The 17,810-nt window shown below is 40.3% G+C and overlaps 1 protein-coding gene across 1 annotated transcript in view; it reads right to left on the bottom strand.

Moving 5' to 3' along the window:
* Window positions 1-1,044: 1,044 nt before the first annotated feature.
* Window positions 1,045-17,810, bottom strand: part of CMTM4 (CKLF like MARVEL transmembrane domain containing 4) — a gene marked incomplete at its 5' end in the record, with an annotated part of 30,904 nt that continues 14,138 nt past the window's right edge. The window contains 3 exons of the mRNA XM_083870304.1: window positions 1,045-3,607; window positions 4,504-4,602; window positions 13,851-14,027. Of these exons, the coding sequence (XP_083726430.1) occupies window positions 3,434-3,607; window positions 4,504-4,602; window positions 13,851-14,027 (450 nt within the window). The 3' untranslated portion in view covers window positions 1,045-3,433. The remainder of the gene's footprint in view (window positions 3,608-4,503; window positions 4,603-13,850; window positions 14,028-17,810) is intronic.

Here is a 17,810-nt window from a genome sequence, read left to right as displayed (position 1 = left end):
TTTAATTTAGTTCTATTTACAGTGGGGTTTGTGTCCCTTTAATGGAGCTAAACAGCACCCTTAAGGACTAAAAGAAATTACCCCTATGTGCTAGCAATTACAAGCAAGAATAACTGGCTGAGAGAAGCAATTTAATGCCACTTTTCTAAGCAAGTTTAAAAAAAAAATTAAACTTTCCACCCTCTTTTCTTCCTTTGTGTGACTGCAGTTTAGGTAACAGACTTTAAAGAGTACGTCTCCAATACACTGTGTAAAATTAAGTCAGGGGAAATGAACCATGTATACATCAAATGATCTTAATATTTCAAATGTAGTCTCTCACAGCTACTTTATTTCCCTTCTATATAATCCAAATGGTAAATAATGTCTCTGCAGAGCAATAAGTGCTTAACATTTTTTAGAAAGTATATACTGTACAATACTAAAATCATCTTTGGTCCCAAAAATAAGGAAATTACACATTTACATTTACTTTTGTTTCACAAAGTGAATCAGATAGTTTTTAAAATTACTGTTCTCTTTTGGATTCCACCCTGAGAGCTGTGCTAGGCTCAGGGCATGATGTGAGCAACAAATCCTGGCATTCCCAGCTGAAGGAAACTCAATCCTCCTGCACCAGCCCCAGGCATTCCACCACCACTGCCCAAGGATCCCACTGGAGGTGTGACTGCCCCACTCTGCTCCTGTCACTGCAGCTCAGCAGGGGCTGGGGCCTCACTCCAAAAAACCCCTGAATTTTTCTAGGCCAGGAAAGGTGCAGGGGTTTGAAAGGTACCAAATTCATTAACCTAGAGAGGCATAAGAGCTCCCAGAGCTCTGCTCCAATTACAATGAGCTCAGGGAGTACAGGAGAGATCTGGGAATGCTCCTTCAGCCCTGGCCAGTGACAGAACACACTCCTGACAAAATCTCTGTGTGACACCATCCTGTTCCCTGATTTCAGATGGCAGCTCCACTCTAAAAGCATGGATCTTCTGGAGAACTGTATTTTGTATTTCAGTAGGTGGGTTTGGCTTGATTTTGGTGTGGGATGTTTGGGGGGTGTTTTTGTTTTGTCTGGTTTGTGTTTGCTTGGGGTTTTTTTACAATCTTTATACAAACTGCTTTGATGGCAGTTTATAATTCCAGACTGGGTATGCTTGTGCTACTTTTAAAAAGTCTTTTAATAATTGACATTGCAAACTCTGCCAGTCCTGGGCAGTTCTGGCAAACAGCAGGGCTGTCACAGCAGTTCTGGCAATAACAAATTGTTATTTCTGACCACCCTCATCATGAAACTGCCATGTGCTGCTCGGGAATGCACCCAGGTGAGACAGCCCTCTGTGGAATGTCTCTGTTCTAACCCAACACCAAGAATTGGTTCAATCTTCTTTTGAACTGGTGTTCCCTTTGGCATTATATCCAATAAAGCACAATAAAATGTTACTGTAGGAACTGGTAAACCATCAGTCACTAAGAAAATGCAAATTTTTCTTAACCTTATTAGTAACTCTGAATTTTAATCTCCAACTTAGCCACTAAGGTGAAATGCACTGTAGATGTCAATACATTGAAAATGAAAAGGCATTACCTTTGCCACCTTTTTTTCACTCATCAAAATAGTTCTCTGCTGCTCAGTTTGAATATTGCAGCATTGGGTTCACACTCTGACTATCTCAGCTCCCTCCAGTATTATAAAAGCCCAGGCACTTCTCCTGATCTCCTGTTTGGTGTAGCTTGGTTTTCATGGTTCAATAACTTATCCAGAATGCACTGCACATTGTTCTTAAGGCTCCAGGTGCTGCACTCACCCTGAGCAGTGCAGCTCCAGCAGGACACAAACTCAGGCATACACAGCAAACAGTTCCACCAATTGCACAGATTTTCATTTTGCTCACAATACAAAGGACTTCAGCTCTAGAGATCTCCTCCCACACCCACTGTCTTCACACAGGCACACAAATGCCAAATAATGTACTACAGAGATAAAAACACCAAAGAAACAGAAAAATATCAAGAGACACCTTCCTAATAATATTGTGACATTGTCTAGCCAATTACTGCTGAATCTGAGTTCTGAGTAAGTAGAGAAAATGTAATTCATTCACTGGTAGTACAAGGAAAATAAAAAAAAAAAACCTTCAGCTAAGTAAAACTATTTCTAAACAAATCAATAAAATCATATTATTTTCCAATTTGCTAAATTCATTTTCCAAAGGAACATAAGGGGAATAAATCTGCAGAAACATCCAGTTAAAATAAAAATCAGGTTTACCTACTACCAATTTAGGTTTAATTTTAGAACAACCACTCTTCCAAAAAGAAGCATTTACCTTACATGAATCACAACATTGCAACCTTAGGAACACTTTAGAAGCACATAAATTTTTGCTAGTTCTTGCTTACCCTGGGCTTAAAGGGAAAGCAAGTTCTAGCAAAAACTTCCAGAAACGTTGAACCTTTAAAAAAAACAACAAAACAAAACAAAACAAAACAACCCAAACAAACAACAACAACAACAACAACAACAACAAAAACAACAACAACAACAACAACAACAACAACAACAACAACAACAACAACAAAAAAAAAAAAAAAAAAAAAAAAAAAAAAACAACAACCACCCAAACAAACCATGGCTGGAATGTAAGCCTATGGGATGACAATCCCTTCATTCTCTACTGTGCCCCTTAAGCCCCTTTTCTCCACCCCATCTCCTAAATGTATTTATTTTCCCACCTTGGAATGAAAACTGGAATGTGTCCCAACACAAGCAGACAACCACCTGCTCACACTCAGTGTATCCCTGTGGCCATCAGGGACGCCTCAGGCTCAGCCAAGCCCTGAGGGGGTCTGTGGCCCTTTCCCAGCACGCTGCACCCACGGGAACACGGGAACACGTGGATGGGTCTCCAGCAGGCAGGCAGGTGTGCAGAGGGAGCGGGAGGACAGACAGACAGAGTCTGGGATGGACAGGCCCTGCTGGCTGGCACAGCAGTGGCTGAGTTATTGCTGAGTGCCCTGGACTCCTTGGCACATCCTGGGTTCCATCTGCTCTCGAGGATGTCCCTCCTCCCTCAGCCAGCCAGGGTAGGGCTGCGCTGTCTCTGGGGCAGGTGAAGGAACAGTGGATCTTCAGAGAGGGGAGGAAACGGCTGTGCAGTTAATCCAAAACAATGACATACTTCAGAACAGACATATATTACATATTCTATGAGCTATATAATATATGCACATGTACATATGGAGGTCTTGAGGGGATCTTCCTTTCGAATGACCAACATTTTCTGCATCCATGACAGCAGCTTCTGGCTCAATACATCTCTGCACACGAGCAAGGCTGGGCATCCCTGCCACCTTTAGATCCTCCTTTTCCTCCTTAAATAAAGAAAACCCCTTATTCCATGAGGGAGCTGAGTGCTCCTTTCCCTTTCAGTCCATGTGAGGGTGGCCCTCACGCGTCCAGGCACTGGATCTCGGGGCGATGCACCACCTCCCTGGACTCTGTCCGAGCGCGGATGTAGTCGCTGCTCTGCCGGCTGCTCTGCTGCCTGCTGCTCATCCGCCACTTCTGAACTGCTAAAAACGTGTTCACAGCATACACTGCCATTGCCAGGAAACCAAACACCTACGAGGAGCACAAAGAGTTGTCACAGACAAGTTTTGAAAGCAAGAAGAAAAAGCAGTTTTGCAGCAAAGTCCTCAGAAGTTCGGTTTCCTACATTTGCACTGACAAATCATCATGGCCTGGGAAATTATGTTTGTCTTCTCAATGAACTAAAGAATCTGCAAAAGTGGCTAAGATCAATGATCTCAGAAAACAGAGTTCTCTAACTACCAACAAGACAATTAAATCCTGCAGTGCAACCCCAGTGGAAGATGCTCTAGTAAAGAAACCAGCTCTTCATCCAAAAGCTCATTTATTCCTCAGGGTGCACACAAAAAGTGACAAGACCAGAGCATCAGCCTGGAGAAGCAGCTGCTTTGGAGATTTTCTTCTATGTTTCTGCAGAACTCATGTGATTTTTAAAACCAGGTTAAAAAGAAAATAAAAAAGAAAATAATAAGTGGTCGCCAACTCACGCACAAAATTAATTTGTTCAAACTGACTGTTGTAGATTTTAAATCCTGAAGTGCTACTACACTCACTCCACAGAACAAAAAGTCATCTGTACTGAGCAAGAACTCAACAAATTATATGTAAGCAGCTTCAATTTCTTCTGATTTTTTGGCTCTATCTTTTCCACAGGTTTCCAACATAGAGCAGGATCATGTAAGGCGCCAAAGAGAAAGGCAAGTTCAACTGTAAAGTGTTCTCGTCAAGTCATTTTTTCTGCTGTTCTTGCCTCAAGCCTTCAGACAAAGTTCCGAAGATGTAACACTTAAAATAAGAACTGTCTCATAGCAAATTGTGAAAGCAGAAGTAAACTGTGATAGCAAAGGCAATGAGTGTATTCAATTAATGAGTAAAAGTTAATTTTAATACAAGATAAGAGTTAGATATAAACAAGTTTAAATTCTTACCACGGCAGCAATTTCTGCTCCAGTTTTATGGTTTAAAGCAGCCAGTACTACAGAGGCAATGAAAAAGAAGAAAGTGCTGAGTCCAGTGTTGACCAGATCCTAAAAAAATAAATTCAGTAGCATTACTAAATGATGATTGCTTGCTTTATCAGAAGTGATGCCAGAGAAGGTTGGAACAAGAAGTGCAGCAACTCTTTGCCAGTTCCTCTGCAGTTGCTCAGGCATCTCACAGGACCAGCAAGGAGGGTGAGCTGCAGTCCCACAGCACCCAGAGCACCCTGAAGCCCTGGAACATCAGCTGTCTCAGCACAGGGACAGGCTCATCCTGCTCCACCCCAGCTGGTGCTGAGCCAGCCTGCTGGCTGAACTGCAGCATCCCTGCTCCTCACATCCCAGCAAAGCTCCTGCCCTGCCCACACACCAGCCTGGAGCTTTCCTACCGACTCCCTGAGGTCTGCATTGAACAAAGCTGCATGTCCTGTGCCACTTCTCTGAGTAACAGCTGCCAGCACTGTAAGAACAGAGATTTTTACCTATTTATTACATAAAACTGATGTTTCATGCAGACATTTTAGAACATACACACAGCAACACGCTTGGGGAAAACAGCTTTGCTCCAAGCAAAGAAAAACTTGCTACACACAACTTCTGTCACGTGTGCTGCACATGTCACTGGTGTTCAGATGGTGATGCTGCCCTGCCTCACCTCAAACAGTGTCATTAACATGCCACTGGAACCAAAGGAAGAATTCTGAATGGCAGGTATTTGCACAAAAATAATTACATCAATACAAGACTAACTGATCAGACTCGAGGGAAAAAATATTCAAGGGTGTAAATAATAGAAGAAGCCAAGTCTAGATTCATTCAGGACAAGGTGTTCAGTGTGCTGTCAGGACAGCTTTCACATCTGACGTGTATGGACACTGCACTGTCTGCATGCTCCCACTGAACTGGGGAACACCATTCCCAAACCACAAAACTACCATGAATGAACAGATGAGCTCACAGTGGAGGAACCAAGAAAGGACAATTCAGCACAAACATCAAATCAGTGAGCAATGAATACTACCACAGACAGAGGGGATGGAAAGAAAACCTGCCTTCAAGATTGCTGTGCAACTTACAGGCTTGAGGTAAAGAAAAAAAAACAAAAAACCCACACAAAACAAAACCACAGTGAACATGACAACTCACAGCATATAAAAGCAATCACAGTAATTAGAATTCAAGGACAATTTGTTCTACTTGACTCTCTTCTCCCACATGCAAGGCAAGCTCACTTTCTGTTACAGCTCCTTCACTTTTTCCATTTTTTTTAAAAAATATTTTATTTTTTCCCCAAAGTGCATCTTGTCAAATGCAATGAGAACTCAGGATTACAAGACTTAAGATATGGCTCTAAACTTACTCTGCTGGGTATGAATCCCACAGCCTTGTTCCAGTTACACAGCACAAGGACTTTGAAGAGAACAGTGCTATCCGGACAACCCCAAAACATCTCCCAGCCACGATTACAGAATGCTGTAGAAAGTAACTGCACAAATGGAAGGTTCTGGCAGTGTGTTATTCACAGAAAACAATCTATTTTGAGGCTACTGACTCAGCAACAGCTGGTTATCAAACTGAGTGTCCAGACTGCATGAGGCATCACCGTGGCCTGATCCTCATCTCAAACAGGGACTTTCCCAAGGACTCAGAGAGGCTCCCATGGCTCATGGCCACTTCCACTCTCATGTCCAGATGTCACGAGCCCAGACAGACCCAAACTCTAATCAAATAGTAAAGAAACAAAGGCAAATTGTGGGTCTCACAAATTCCTACCTATTTTTCACCTGCCTGCCTACAAAGATTTTTTTTTTTAATTCCTGCTGAAGCTCAGTGAGATAGATGCTACCTGGCACTTAGGACACCAAACAAATCCAAGTTCTATTACCTAGCTTTTGCAGTTTTAATTATATAACTTTTGCTTTGCAGAGATAAAGTTTAAACATTATATAAATAGAGGTATTAGAAAATAAATGGCATTGCGCAATTTCTCCAAGCATGCCCCTCTGCAGCTCTGAGTTTACAGCTCTGTGCTCCTGCAGTTGCCAACATCAGCTGTGGTTCTCACCTGCACAAACCTTTTTCCCATTAGAGGGGAAGTCTCACTATATTTGCAACAGATCCAGCTTCAACACTTCCACCAAGTCTCTATGTAAATACATGTGTATCAACAAGAATGGGGAAACTAAATATTGAGGAGAGGGCAGCCCTTGGATAATTAAAAATATATCAATTAATTCAACTCAAGGTCAAGTTGTGTATTTTACTACCAGAGTACATCTGGCATCCACAGGAAAGACCTGCAGAACAGAGACAAAATCCTAGAAGAAATAATTCAGAAGAACTTAGTAATTACTGTAGGCAAACATCTCAAGAGGTGCTGCCACAACCAAAAAAAGGGAGAAAAATCACTTTCGCACTCCTTTGGACATATGGACACGACAGGTGGTAATCTTACCTTTGCAAGGGACAGTGGAATGCTGCGTCCTGTTCCAGTATCCACATTTTTCAAAGAATGTTGAAAAATTGGACAGGGTACAGAGAAGAGCCAAAGAAGTTATTTAAAGGAGAAGAAAATTTCTCACAGTATGAATCAAAAGAACCTAAACAGCCTTGAATATTAAAAAGATGTACATGAAGACTCCAGTGTTTAAACAATTAAAAATACTGGTTGTTTTAAAAGCTTAACATCAGAAAGCCAACAAAATTAACAGCAAAACAAAATCCTCAGCTGCCAAGTTAAGGCAGAAGTCATATTCGAAATAAAGCTAAATAATTATAGGAGACCTAACCATCAGAACAAGCAACCAAAGATGTATTTAATATTCTATCCTTTCACTTCTTATAATCCAGGTTATGCTTTTTCAGACACACATCTTTTGTAATTCCTTAGTACCATACTTAAAGACTACATGGATGGCACATGATGGTTTATGATTTATGGGGTTAGATGTGCTCATTAATAAATCCTGCTGACCTCAGACATTTAGAATCTGTCACTTTGGGGACCTTCCCAAAGGAGCAGCGTAAGCAGGAGGCCCAGGCCTGCCCACAACATGACCCATTTATCACCATGCTACAAATGGACCTGAAGGCTTCTTTCGAAGTGCAAAATATAAAATCCTGCTGAAATTAAACTGCCAATGCCTTTTCTAATGTACTTTGATATGAGTACATCAGAAACTTATCATCATTGGCATTTTACTGTAGTTTACTTTTTTACAAAGAATATGTATTTCCATACAGAGAATTCAACAACTTAAATCTAAAGAAGTGATTCTAACTTGAGGCTGCAATTTATTCATCTTTGCAACTCCGTTTTCCCTGTTTAGGTCAAACCTTCCTAATGCAATTAACAACTGACTCACATTCATATGATAAGGCTGGATCTTGAAAAAGCGAAAATGAAAATGATTTTATAGCCCCAGAGCAGACTGTTTGGAGATCAAGGAGCAATGACAGCACTAACACTGCCATACATACATGCAATGGTAATGTCACAGATGCATGTAGCAGTAGAGGTTCTTAATCCAAAACGTGGGAGCTACTACTTAGAGCAGAAAGATAAGAAAGGCAAAACAAAACAAAACAAAACAAAAAAACCCCAATAGTTTTGGGTGAAGTAAGAGGAGAAATAAAAGAAAACAAACTACAGCAAGGAGCAGAGGACACTCCCTAAAATACTGCAAGTTTTTTCTTGAGAAAATGAATAATCGTGACAGTAAGAAGAATAAACTAATTGAAAAAAGATGAGCTGCTTCAAATCTGGCCATGATGGAGCTGAAGTTCTTGCTATTATATTTATAGACAAAGAAAAACCACATCACAGAGGTAGAAGAATTTCTGCTGAAATTACAGCAACCTCATGAGACAGTATGCGGTGCCATAAAATACTGTACAGAGCTACCATGCATAACAGAACCAAATCTTTGAGCTGAATCAAACCCACTCCAGGCTGCTGCCGCTCCCTTTCTCCTTTCCAAAATGACTTCAAATGAACAAATGACTTCTGGTCACTTGCTAGCTTATTTGCAAGTCATTCTGTTTAGTCCCCAGTGGTCCTGTCAGTCCAAAAAACATCCAAGGCCATGGATTTGCTCTCTGTCCCACTCACGGGGAGGACAAGGCAGAGGAGATGTTGTAACTCATGGATGAAGATGGGCTTATGCCAAGATAAATATTTTTATGCTAGAAGAGGGCACATCAGCTTTTGTTCTGCTGATTCTGCTGTGAAGGTGGGAAGCCCCATTCCATGATTGTGTGACCATCCCACACTCTTGTTTTTAAGGGTCCAGGCAGGTAGAGCTCCTAGATTAATGAGGATGGAAAAGCTGAACTGGTGCTACAAATAAGAATTCTGTTAACAGACTGGCAACTGCCACCAAGTCACTCCTGAAATCTTCCATGCTGCTGCTCAGCCTTTCAGGCTGGGTCATCACCAGGAGCTGCCTCTGGAGCTCAGAGGCTTCAGTACCATCCACATGTCTTTATCCACAGCTCCCCACAACTTCATGCAAGCTTTTAGGAATCATTCAATCTAAATTCCTGCCGTGCCTTTTTACCCTGTAGGTCATCCTGCACAAGTGACCAGGTGCTCTTTAAAAGGCAGTCAGTGCCATATTGCAGCTGACACTTGTGTAAACAGAGATATGACATTTAAACTGATGCTTGCTCTTGTCATTTGCTTTCTGAGATCCAAAAGTTTACATCTAGATGGAGATTAGAGTGGTTAAACTAATGTACTCTGGAAGAAAAGCCTGCACATTTCAACAGCCTGACTTTGCTACAAAAGGTGACAGAATTCAGTGGCCTGCTGGTGTCTGATTTATCTTCCACAGAAGACAGAGCTCAAAGTAACACTTCCTTTTAGTTTGTTTGGGTTTGCTGGTTTGTTTGTTAGGGGAAGGGGGGAGAGCGAGGTTATTAATATTTTTAAATTATTATTTTAATTTTTTTTTGTACAATGACCTTCATTTTTCCTCCAACCAGTACTCTATTTGCAAGGTTTGGGAACATCTTTCCTTGCCTCTGTATGAAGTTATCAAGTGGAAGGTTACTAACAGTCCTCTAAACCAAGCACCTCTGGTCAAACTCCCAGAATTGTTCTGTTATTAAACACTGAGTATTTTGCACTACAATTAAAAATGAAAACTTGATTCATCAAGCAAAAATAAGTGCTAGGTAGAAAGAACAAAAATAATCATATGACCATTAATTGTCATCTCTTTTTTCCCCTCATATATTTAGAGTTACCTAGGTAAACACAAGATACACATAAGCACTGCTTCCCCAATAGAAGAATGCATGAACATAAATTTCAGAGTCACTGTCACAAAGCAATAGACCACACCTGCAATAACCACCAAAATACATTATATTTCTTGTATTTAATACTTAAGACTGCATTTATTACAGAGTAACATTTACACCATGCACCAAATGAGAACAGTCCATAAAGAGCCCAGAGGAAATTAATTCTAACAAATGTTTTTAAACTTATAAAGTGTTCATTTTTATCCTTAATAGGTACTGCTATTTTGGGAGCAGTAAACATAAAGGTCAAGGATGACTGACTTAATTTTTTACTCAGCAGCTAAGGAAAGCAAGATGTTTGTTAAAAACAGAAGGGGGAAAAATACATTAAAAATAGAAGTAAAAATCAAGATTGCCCTGTGAAGGCTTTGAACTACAGCTTTGTAATTACACTTGCAGAGGCAAGGCTGGCACAGGACAGTTTGTCATTGGGGCACCACATGAAATTTTTTGCCAACTCCTTCAAGTGTCAGTTGTATTGCACACGAATTTCCACTGCTGCAACAATGAAAAAATCCCAACCCTGCAGAGATGATGAAATCAATGTTCAGGCAGCACAGAACTCCACAGCTGGTCTGTGTGTTCTAACACACACACCTGGGCCCCTGTTTGCTCCCTGGTGCTTCCTTGGGACTGAGTCCAGCCTGGTGGAACTCTGATTTTGTACTGTGCTCAATCCTGTGCCCCACTTTTCAGCTGCTCTAAGCCGAAAAGCTCTGCAGGAAGAACTGGACTCTCAAAAATATACTACCATAACTCCAGTGAGTGCTTCAAGAAAATAATTTAAAACAAAAAAAATCAATGGTCAAAATGTCTTGGAAGATTTTTTTTTCCCTACACACAGACAAACAGTTCATTTTACTGGCTGATCATGCAGTGATTTACATTGGTACTCAGACAATCAGGTTTCCCTTGTCACACAAACTCCCATCCAAGGGACACTGCCAAATTCCAGTGTTCCCAGCTCCTTGGCACCACTGAGGTGTCTCCCTGAGCAGGAGAGAGGATCCCAGTCACAGCACACCTCTCATGCAGCAGATCCCAGTGCAGGATCCCAGTCACGCCACAGCCCCAGGACTCCAGCACCTTTCCTGCCCAGCCCTGCTCCTACAGGGCCAGCTCACACTCACCCCTGGGATATCAGACCTTCAGCTCTCCCTGCACATCACATGAGAATGTAAATCATTAATTTTAGAAAAAAAGTATAATTTAGGCAAAGACAAAACTATAGCAAAATCCATTATCTCTCCCTGAAAGCAAATGTGCCCAGGCTCCTGGTGGAGCAGGAGCTGCTGTGCTCCCCATTCCCCTGGGCCACTCCTGCCTCCCTGCAGAATGGGCTCTCTTTGAGCTGTGAGGCATAAAGTAAATAGAAATTTCCACTGACAGGTTCCCCAGCTTTTGCATTTTTGCATAATATTGATAATGCTGCACAACACAGACAAGGGACTGTTCTTTCATCTTGCTGGAACAAACCAGCCTCTCTCCAACACACCCAGACAAGGCTCTTTTCTGCCCTCACCAGCTCCCTGTTCCTTGCATGTTTACCTCAGGAAAATATGAAAATGACTGGCAAGTCTCTAATTAGGATCAAAACAAATCTCTTTTCCCAAATGGCTAAAAATATATATTTAAAAATAATTTAGTAAATTTGCATATCTGTTAGATTCTAGTCTATACTGATCCACATTTACATTCCAGCCAGACAGAAGGGACATCTGCCAATATCCATAACACATTGGAAAGAATTCTAATTTTAATAAACTTTTAAAGGAAACAATCCTGTGTTGGACAATAGTAGTTGATGGTCAGGTACTTTCTAATACACAGGATCATTTGAAAGCAAACATTTTCAATGGTTCCTAGGAGGATGTGCTACTTTTCAAGAAAGATTTCTTCCTAAATTTAAATCTCTTCAAGCACTGCAACAGCCTCTTCTTCTCACACAGCTTCTAAAAGCAATGTTAAGAGACTTTCCATAAGGGAAATATACATTATAAAGTCATATATATTTTTAAAAGCGTGTATCTTGATGATTATACATAAGTAGGAGTGACCTCCTCCTAAAACACTCAGGGATGTTGTTCAGAAAGCAACTCCTGCAGTAACTGTGTCATATACAGAGGCTGCAAAAGTATTAAAAAAAACATCAAAACACAGGGAAGTAATAAATATTGAAAGAGGCAGATGAACGTACATTTAAATTGTAAAGAATAAAATGCCAAAATAAGCAAAAGAAATAAAAATCAGCCAGAACCCTACATTCTTAAATTTCCTACTAATTTGGCCAAAGTAATATCCCACAGGTGTTTTATCAGCAGCCTTTGATCTCACACTCTGTACTTGCAGGACCAGAAACAGCTGTAGAATCACAGAATGGTCCCAAGCACTCTGAATAATGAAAGTACTTCCTCACTTCTGTCAGAGGAACAGTCCCAACTGTTTGTTAAAAATCAAATAATCATAAATAAAAATCAAATATAATCAGATTGCTGAAATCTGAGAAACACCAGGAACAAGGATGGTCTCATCAGTTCATGGAAGACACAAGCTGCCAGTTCCCTTCTCACTTCTGAAGAACTCTGGTATACGGAAGGGAGAAGCATTTTATCTTCAGTACACAGCTAACAGAATGAGGCTTGGGAGATCATGGCAAATTCCTCTTGCCTCTGGATCTGGCAATATGAACCAAAGCAAAGCACTGCAGTGTATTCCATGTGCCGTTAGCCTGATCTCCAACCTGTTTATGTTGCTCCAATGCTGTTTAGGCAGGGGGTACAGAGCATGACCACTGCTCAAAAACCAAAATACCTTTATAAAACTAAACTAAAAAACCCCAAGGCACAACTGATTGGATTTTCAAACCTCCCCCTTCCCCAACATATCTCCTAACAGATGCTATGCAGACACAATTGGTGCCACCAGAAAAGGATAATTTCTAGACAGTTCACTCACAGCTTGCAGAACACCTAATCTATGTATCAAGCACTCCTAGAAGGTGTTCATCAATTAACTATGCAGTCCCAGGGTAGAAAGGATCATCTAATTCCACATTCCAGTTTCAATTTAAACAAGTCATTTAGGCTGGGAAACTAAGCAAACTGCAACATTAATAAATTACGTTTTAATTAAAAAGAAAAAAAACTCACACAGAAGCCCAAAAACCTCTGGGACTCTGACAGTACTTGCAAAATTGCTGTTATAACATTAAACAGAACACTGGCACAATTGTATATGTACTGTCCAAAGAAGTTGGTCTGAACGTCCTTGAAGATGACAGATCTTTTACTAAGAATGACTTAACATGTCAGAGTGACTGAGTTGATTTTGTGACCTGTGTTTATGCAACCCAGTCTGAAAGTTTAACTCAGAATACAGCATGAAAATAGAGACTTGTACAAAAGGAATGTGCACTGCCAGCAGTTCTCTTCCCAAAACTCCTTGTCTCTGAGAACACATTAAGCATTGCCAGTCAATGTTTAATAGTTGAGTGTGTAAGAAATACAAAACACCCAATTTTCACAGAAAGTACTTAATTTTCTACACTACTGCCCAATGATTGTATTAGTCTATGTAAGAAAATATATGTAGCAAATCTGTCCTAATATAAAAACCCCTCAGGTTAAGTGAGAACAAGGGGCTGCTGTAAATACAGCATCTGTCAAAGTTAAATAACTACAGGCTGCATTTTTATCCACTTCATCCACAAAGCATAATTGCTGGCATTAGCAGGAAGTTTGTCCTCCCAAAGACAATCTACCACAGAAGACAATTTTAATTCTATTTAGTGTAGTTTAATCTTGCTACATTTCACAGCTCATTCTGCTGTTAGCATTCAAAATAAATATAAGTAAAATGTAGACTTTACTCAGCATAAAGAACACTCATACACAATATTAAACAGCAGGAGAAAGCAAAGCCCAAAGACCAAACTTAAACCAGATTTGCAGCTATTTTTAATAGAGTGAGAATTCGAAGGAACTTACAGTAAGATTCCAGTTGATCTGGGGTATTCTTGTGTGAAGGTTCAGACTGAAGAGAAGCAGAAGAGCTCCAGTAACCACCAGTGCACTGCAGCTCACAAACTCAAAGAAATAAAGGCCCTCGCAAGGGGAGCATTCCATGATGGTCTCTATGCAGATGAACGCCGTCAGTGCCAAAAGCTGGGAAGAAAAACAAGTGGAAAAAAAAAATAAATAGATTTCCACATTTTGAAAGTAGCCACAAGTATTCCTGAAATTTCCATTGGGAACATGATCGGTTTACACTCAGGAATGTGTGATTTTAGTTTACAACAGAGCACTGTCTAGGGAGCAAAAGCAAAGTAATGTAAGATCTTCTGGATTTGTCCTGTTCAACAAAGAATACTTGAGGCAAAATTACAAGGACTCTAACATCAAAATGACCAAGACACCCCAAAAAGCATGAAACTCCTGCAGGCCACTGGCTTAATATGCAAACAGCACTTCCAACATTTTATTTCATTTTTCACTCATGATACACTATTCCAAAACTAGAAGGTGAAATGCATTATCAACCTCAAGCACAGAGTATTAATGCTGTGTGATTGTGAAAGACATTTCAATAAAGATTATTACTTAAATTCATTACCAATTGAGATCTAAATCAATTTAAAATAGAGTAGATAGGATTTCTACCAGTTTCCAAAAATGCCTGCCTTTTTCGCATCTATCATCATCAGTACACTGTATTTCATATAAAAACATATTTTATCATTCTCTTATAGCACAATAAAACAAGCAGCTAAGAGATGAAGGAAAATCCCCTGGTGCTTCAAACACAAACATGGAACTGGGATAATGATAGGTCACACTAAATTCCATAGATTTATTCAAAGAGTTAACACGTGTGCACTCTGAATTCAACAAGAGTTGAATTCACCATTTAGGATAAAACCCTGACACTCACTGTACTTAAAAACAAAGTCTGCCCAGTGGACAAAACTAAAATATATCCTCCCCAGAGCCCAGCAGCAGCCAGCAGGGACAGCTGCCACCACAGGGGTAGCATGGGACAGCACTGACCCGCCACGGGCACACAGCTCACGCCACGACTGCATGCCAGCAATTCCTCCTCAAACACAACTGGCATGAGAGAAGCAGTTGCATGGATGGTTTGGGGGCTTTTGTTGGGGTTTTTGCATTTTCCAGTACAAGCAAAGAAGGCCTTAAGAGTGTTTTGCTTCGGTTTTCAGGACAACCACCCCCATCCACCCACCGACATTTTTTAGAAAGAATTCTCTTCTTGCTGTGCCACAAAATTCTACCAAGGCTGCAGTAAGCACTTCAATCTGAGCATGAGAAACTAAGGGAGATACTTTCCCCAGAGCCAAATATTCAAGAATCTGAATGTTTTGCACAAACATAAGTTTAGAAGATTGACAGAAGCCAGAATAAAAACCAATTTCTGCTAAATCCTTCTTTGCTAATTTCAATGTTTTGCAGATACACTTCCTTCAAGCACTTTTTATGCTTCATCCATTGGTTTGTCTTTGCCTCCCACAACAAAATTTGCAAACTGAAAAAAAGAATTTTGAAAAATGTCACCAAGAAAGAACTTTTGCCACTAACATGAGCAGTAATTCTAAGAAAAGGACAACATCCCTCATGTTCATTTGCCACATACATCAGAACACAAAAGAAAAAGTAAACTTAAAACCAGATTAAAACTCAGCAAAACTACTTTAATGAAAAACCTCACACTTGCTTGGAAAACCTCTCACAGTTCACTTAGCACACATTCATTAAAGAGAGCAGATGTTACACTAATTTTTGCTAGCTAACAGAGCAGGCCAATTCATATGAATTCGCAATAGATACCCAGTGATTAAACACTTCAGGTTTTGTCTTTGACACTGAAGAGCTTCAAGAAAGAAAGATCATGTGTGAAATGGAATATTCAGAATCAAAGCAGAATCAAAGTATGATTTCAGCAATGACACACATACCAAAAAATTACTGACCAGACACAGCCTCATTTTAAAGTATCAGCATGTAATGAAGCTCATCTTCTCTGTAAACACAAGCCTCGAAACTGAAGCTGACAATGCAATTAAAAAAGAAAAAAAAAACCTCTAAAAACCAATCTTTGCTCTTTCAAGAGGGATCAGCATCACATATTAAAGCTAAATGTTAGTCAGTAAAATTTCTACTTCTGGATTTTCCAATATGATATAGTTTCTATTTTTTCTTGCCACTATTTTAAATATATTATGACAGTTGTATTTTTTTTCTTTTAAAATATATGGTTCTGCAATATTGTCTAGAAATACTACAAGCCCCAAATATTAGGTTCATTTTCTCAAAACATGGACAACTCTGAATTGTGCCACCAACATTAGGCTGAAGGAGCCAAAATCTCTGGCACGCCAGTTGCTGTGCTGGGCACTAACTTTGGTGTTTTGCTGATAAACTTTTACAGTGACTCTTCTCCACACCAGGCAGCATTGCTTCTTCAAGGCCAAAACACCCATCTAGGCTGGCAAAGCTCAAAAGAGACCAAAGGGTTTCCTGCAACAGCACTGGAAATTAATTATGTACTGAAGAGGCACTTGGAAATCAAATAATTCTGTGTTATTTACATATTCCCAAGCCCAGAATTAATAAACTCCAGAGCAACCAATTTAGATTTCATTTTATCCGTTAAGGAACTATAAAATACATTTATCTGTGCCCTTATAAGAAAAAAGGACTAGCTGTGTACACTTAAGCCTGACTTGACCTAAAGCATTTCAAATGCAAGTAGAGATGTGCCATCAGTTTAGGACGTGCAGCAGCAGTGCAGTGGCCTGGGGTGTGGCAGCCTAAGTCTAGTGATAAATCCTTCAGAGATGGGAGAAAACTTCAATTGCATCTCTGTCCGATGGAGGGAAAAGGACAATCCTCCCATACACGATTTATTTCTAACTCTTTGGTACTTCAAATAAGATTACAACTAAATTTGTTACTATCTTTCTTGCAATAAAAATATATGTCCTCCTTCTCAGAGTGTCCATGCTGCCAGTGCTATAAGATAATACCCTCCTGCTACCTGCCACTCCTGTCTCACAGCACAGCCATGACAAAAAAATGAAATCCACATTAATGACTACATCAGAAAAAAGGTGTCCCCCTACAGAAACTTCCCTTTTCCTAATCACAATAGAAATCTCAGTCCTGAATACAAAATACATTCTCTTTAAAACATCTTGTCCTCCTACAGATTTATAAACTTGCCAGAAACATCATTCCAACTTGTAGTTACAAGTTATATGAAACTTCTATAAAACATACTTAGTATCTTTCTTTGGCCATTCATCAGAGAGGAATCTAACCTTGCTTTCAATAAAAAAGCAAACTACTCAGAACACATGAAATGAAAGAGAAATACACAGGGTTGATTGCACAGCCCCATGACTTTTTCAGAGAGCTTTAAAGTGTTGTGCAAAGACTGCCACATGAACCAAAGCTGCTTCTCAAAGGCCATGGCTCACCCAGTGATAGAGTTCATTAAAAAAAACCCAACCATGTGTTAGTGTTCATTATCTTTGTGTTTTTTAAAATATGAAATAAATAGGAGACAGTGTACATAAATGAGACAGTGAATTAACACAGATCGCCCTTGCCTGGCACGGCCATGAAGCAGAGTCAGTGCCCCACTGCAGACTGCAGCAAAGTCCCTTCTCCAGAGCTTCCTTGGCTCTTCCCCCTGCCACAGCTCACATCCCAGATAGAACTGGTACATTGCCTTTCCATGTTGACTACACACAGTCTTCTGGGAAGAGGAAACAAGGATCAAGACCCTCCAGCCCTCCTGGGAAGCCTCCATACTCCGTCCAGGTTTGCAGTGCTCCAGGTGACTGAGACACAAAGCTACAGAGAAAAAGCCCAACTTCCCAGTTGCTAAAGCTCAGTCCTTGCTTTGGAACACTCAGAAACCAGGATCCT

This window comes from Zosterops lateralis, assembly GCF_965231275.1.
Source record: "Zosterops lateralis genome assembly, chromosome: 12".
In the NCBI taxonomy this organism is placed as follows: Eukaryota; Metazoa; Chordata; class Aves; order Passeriformes; family Zosteropidae; genus Zosterops; species Zosterops lateralis.
The sequence above is the reverse complement of the archived record's forward strand: the minus strand, read 5'-3'. Positions and strand labels throughout refer to the sequence as shown.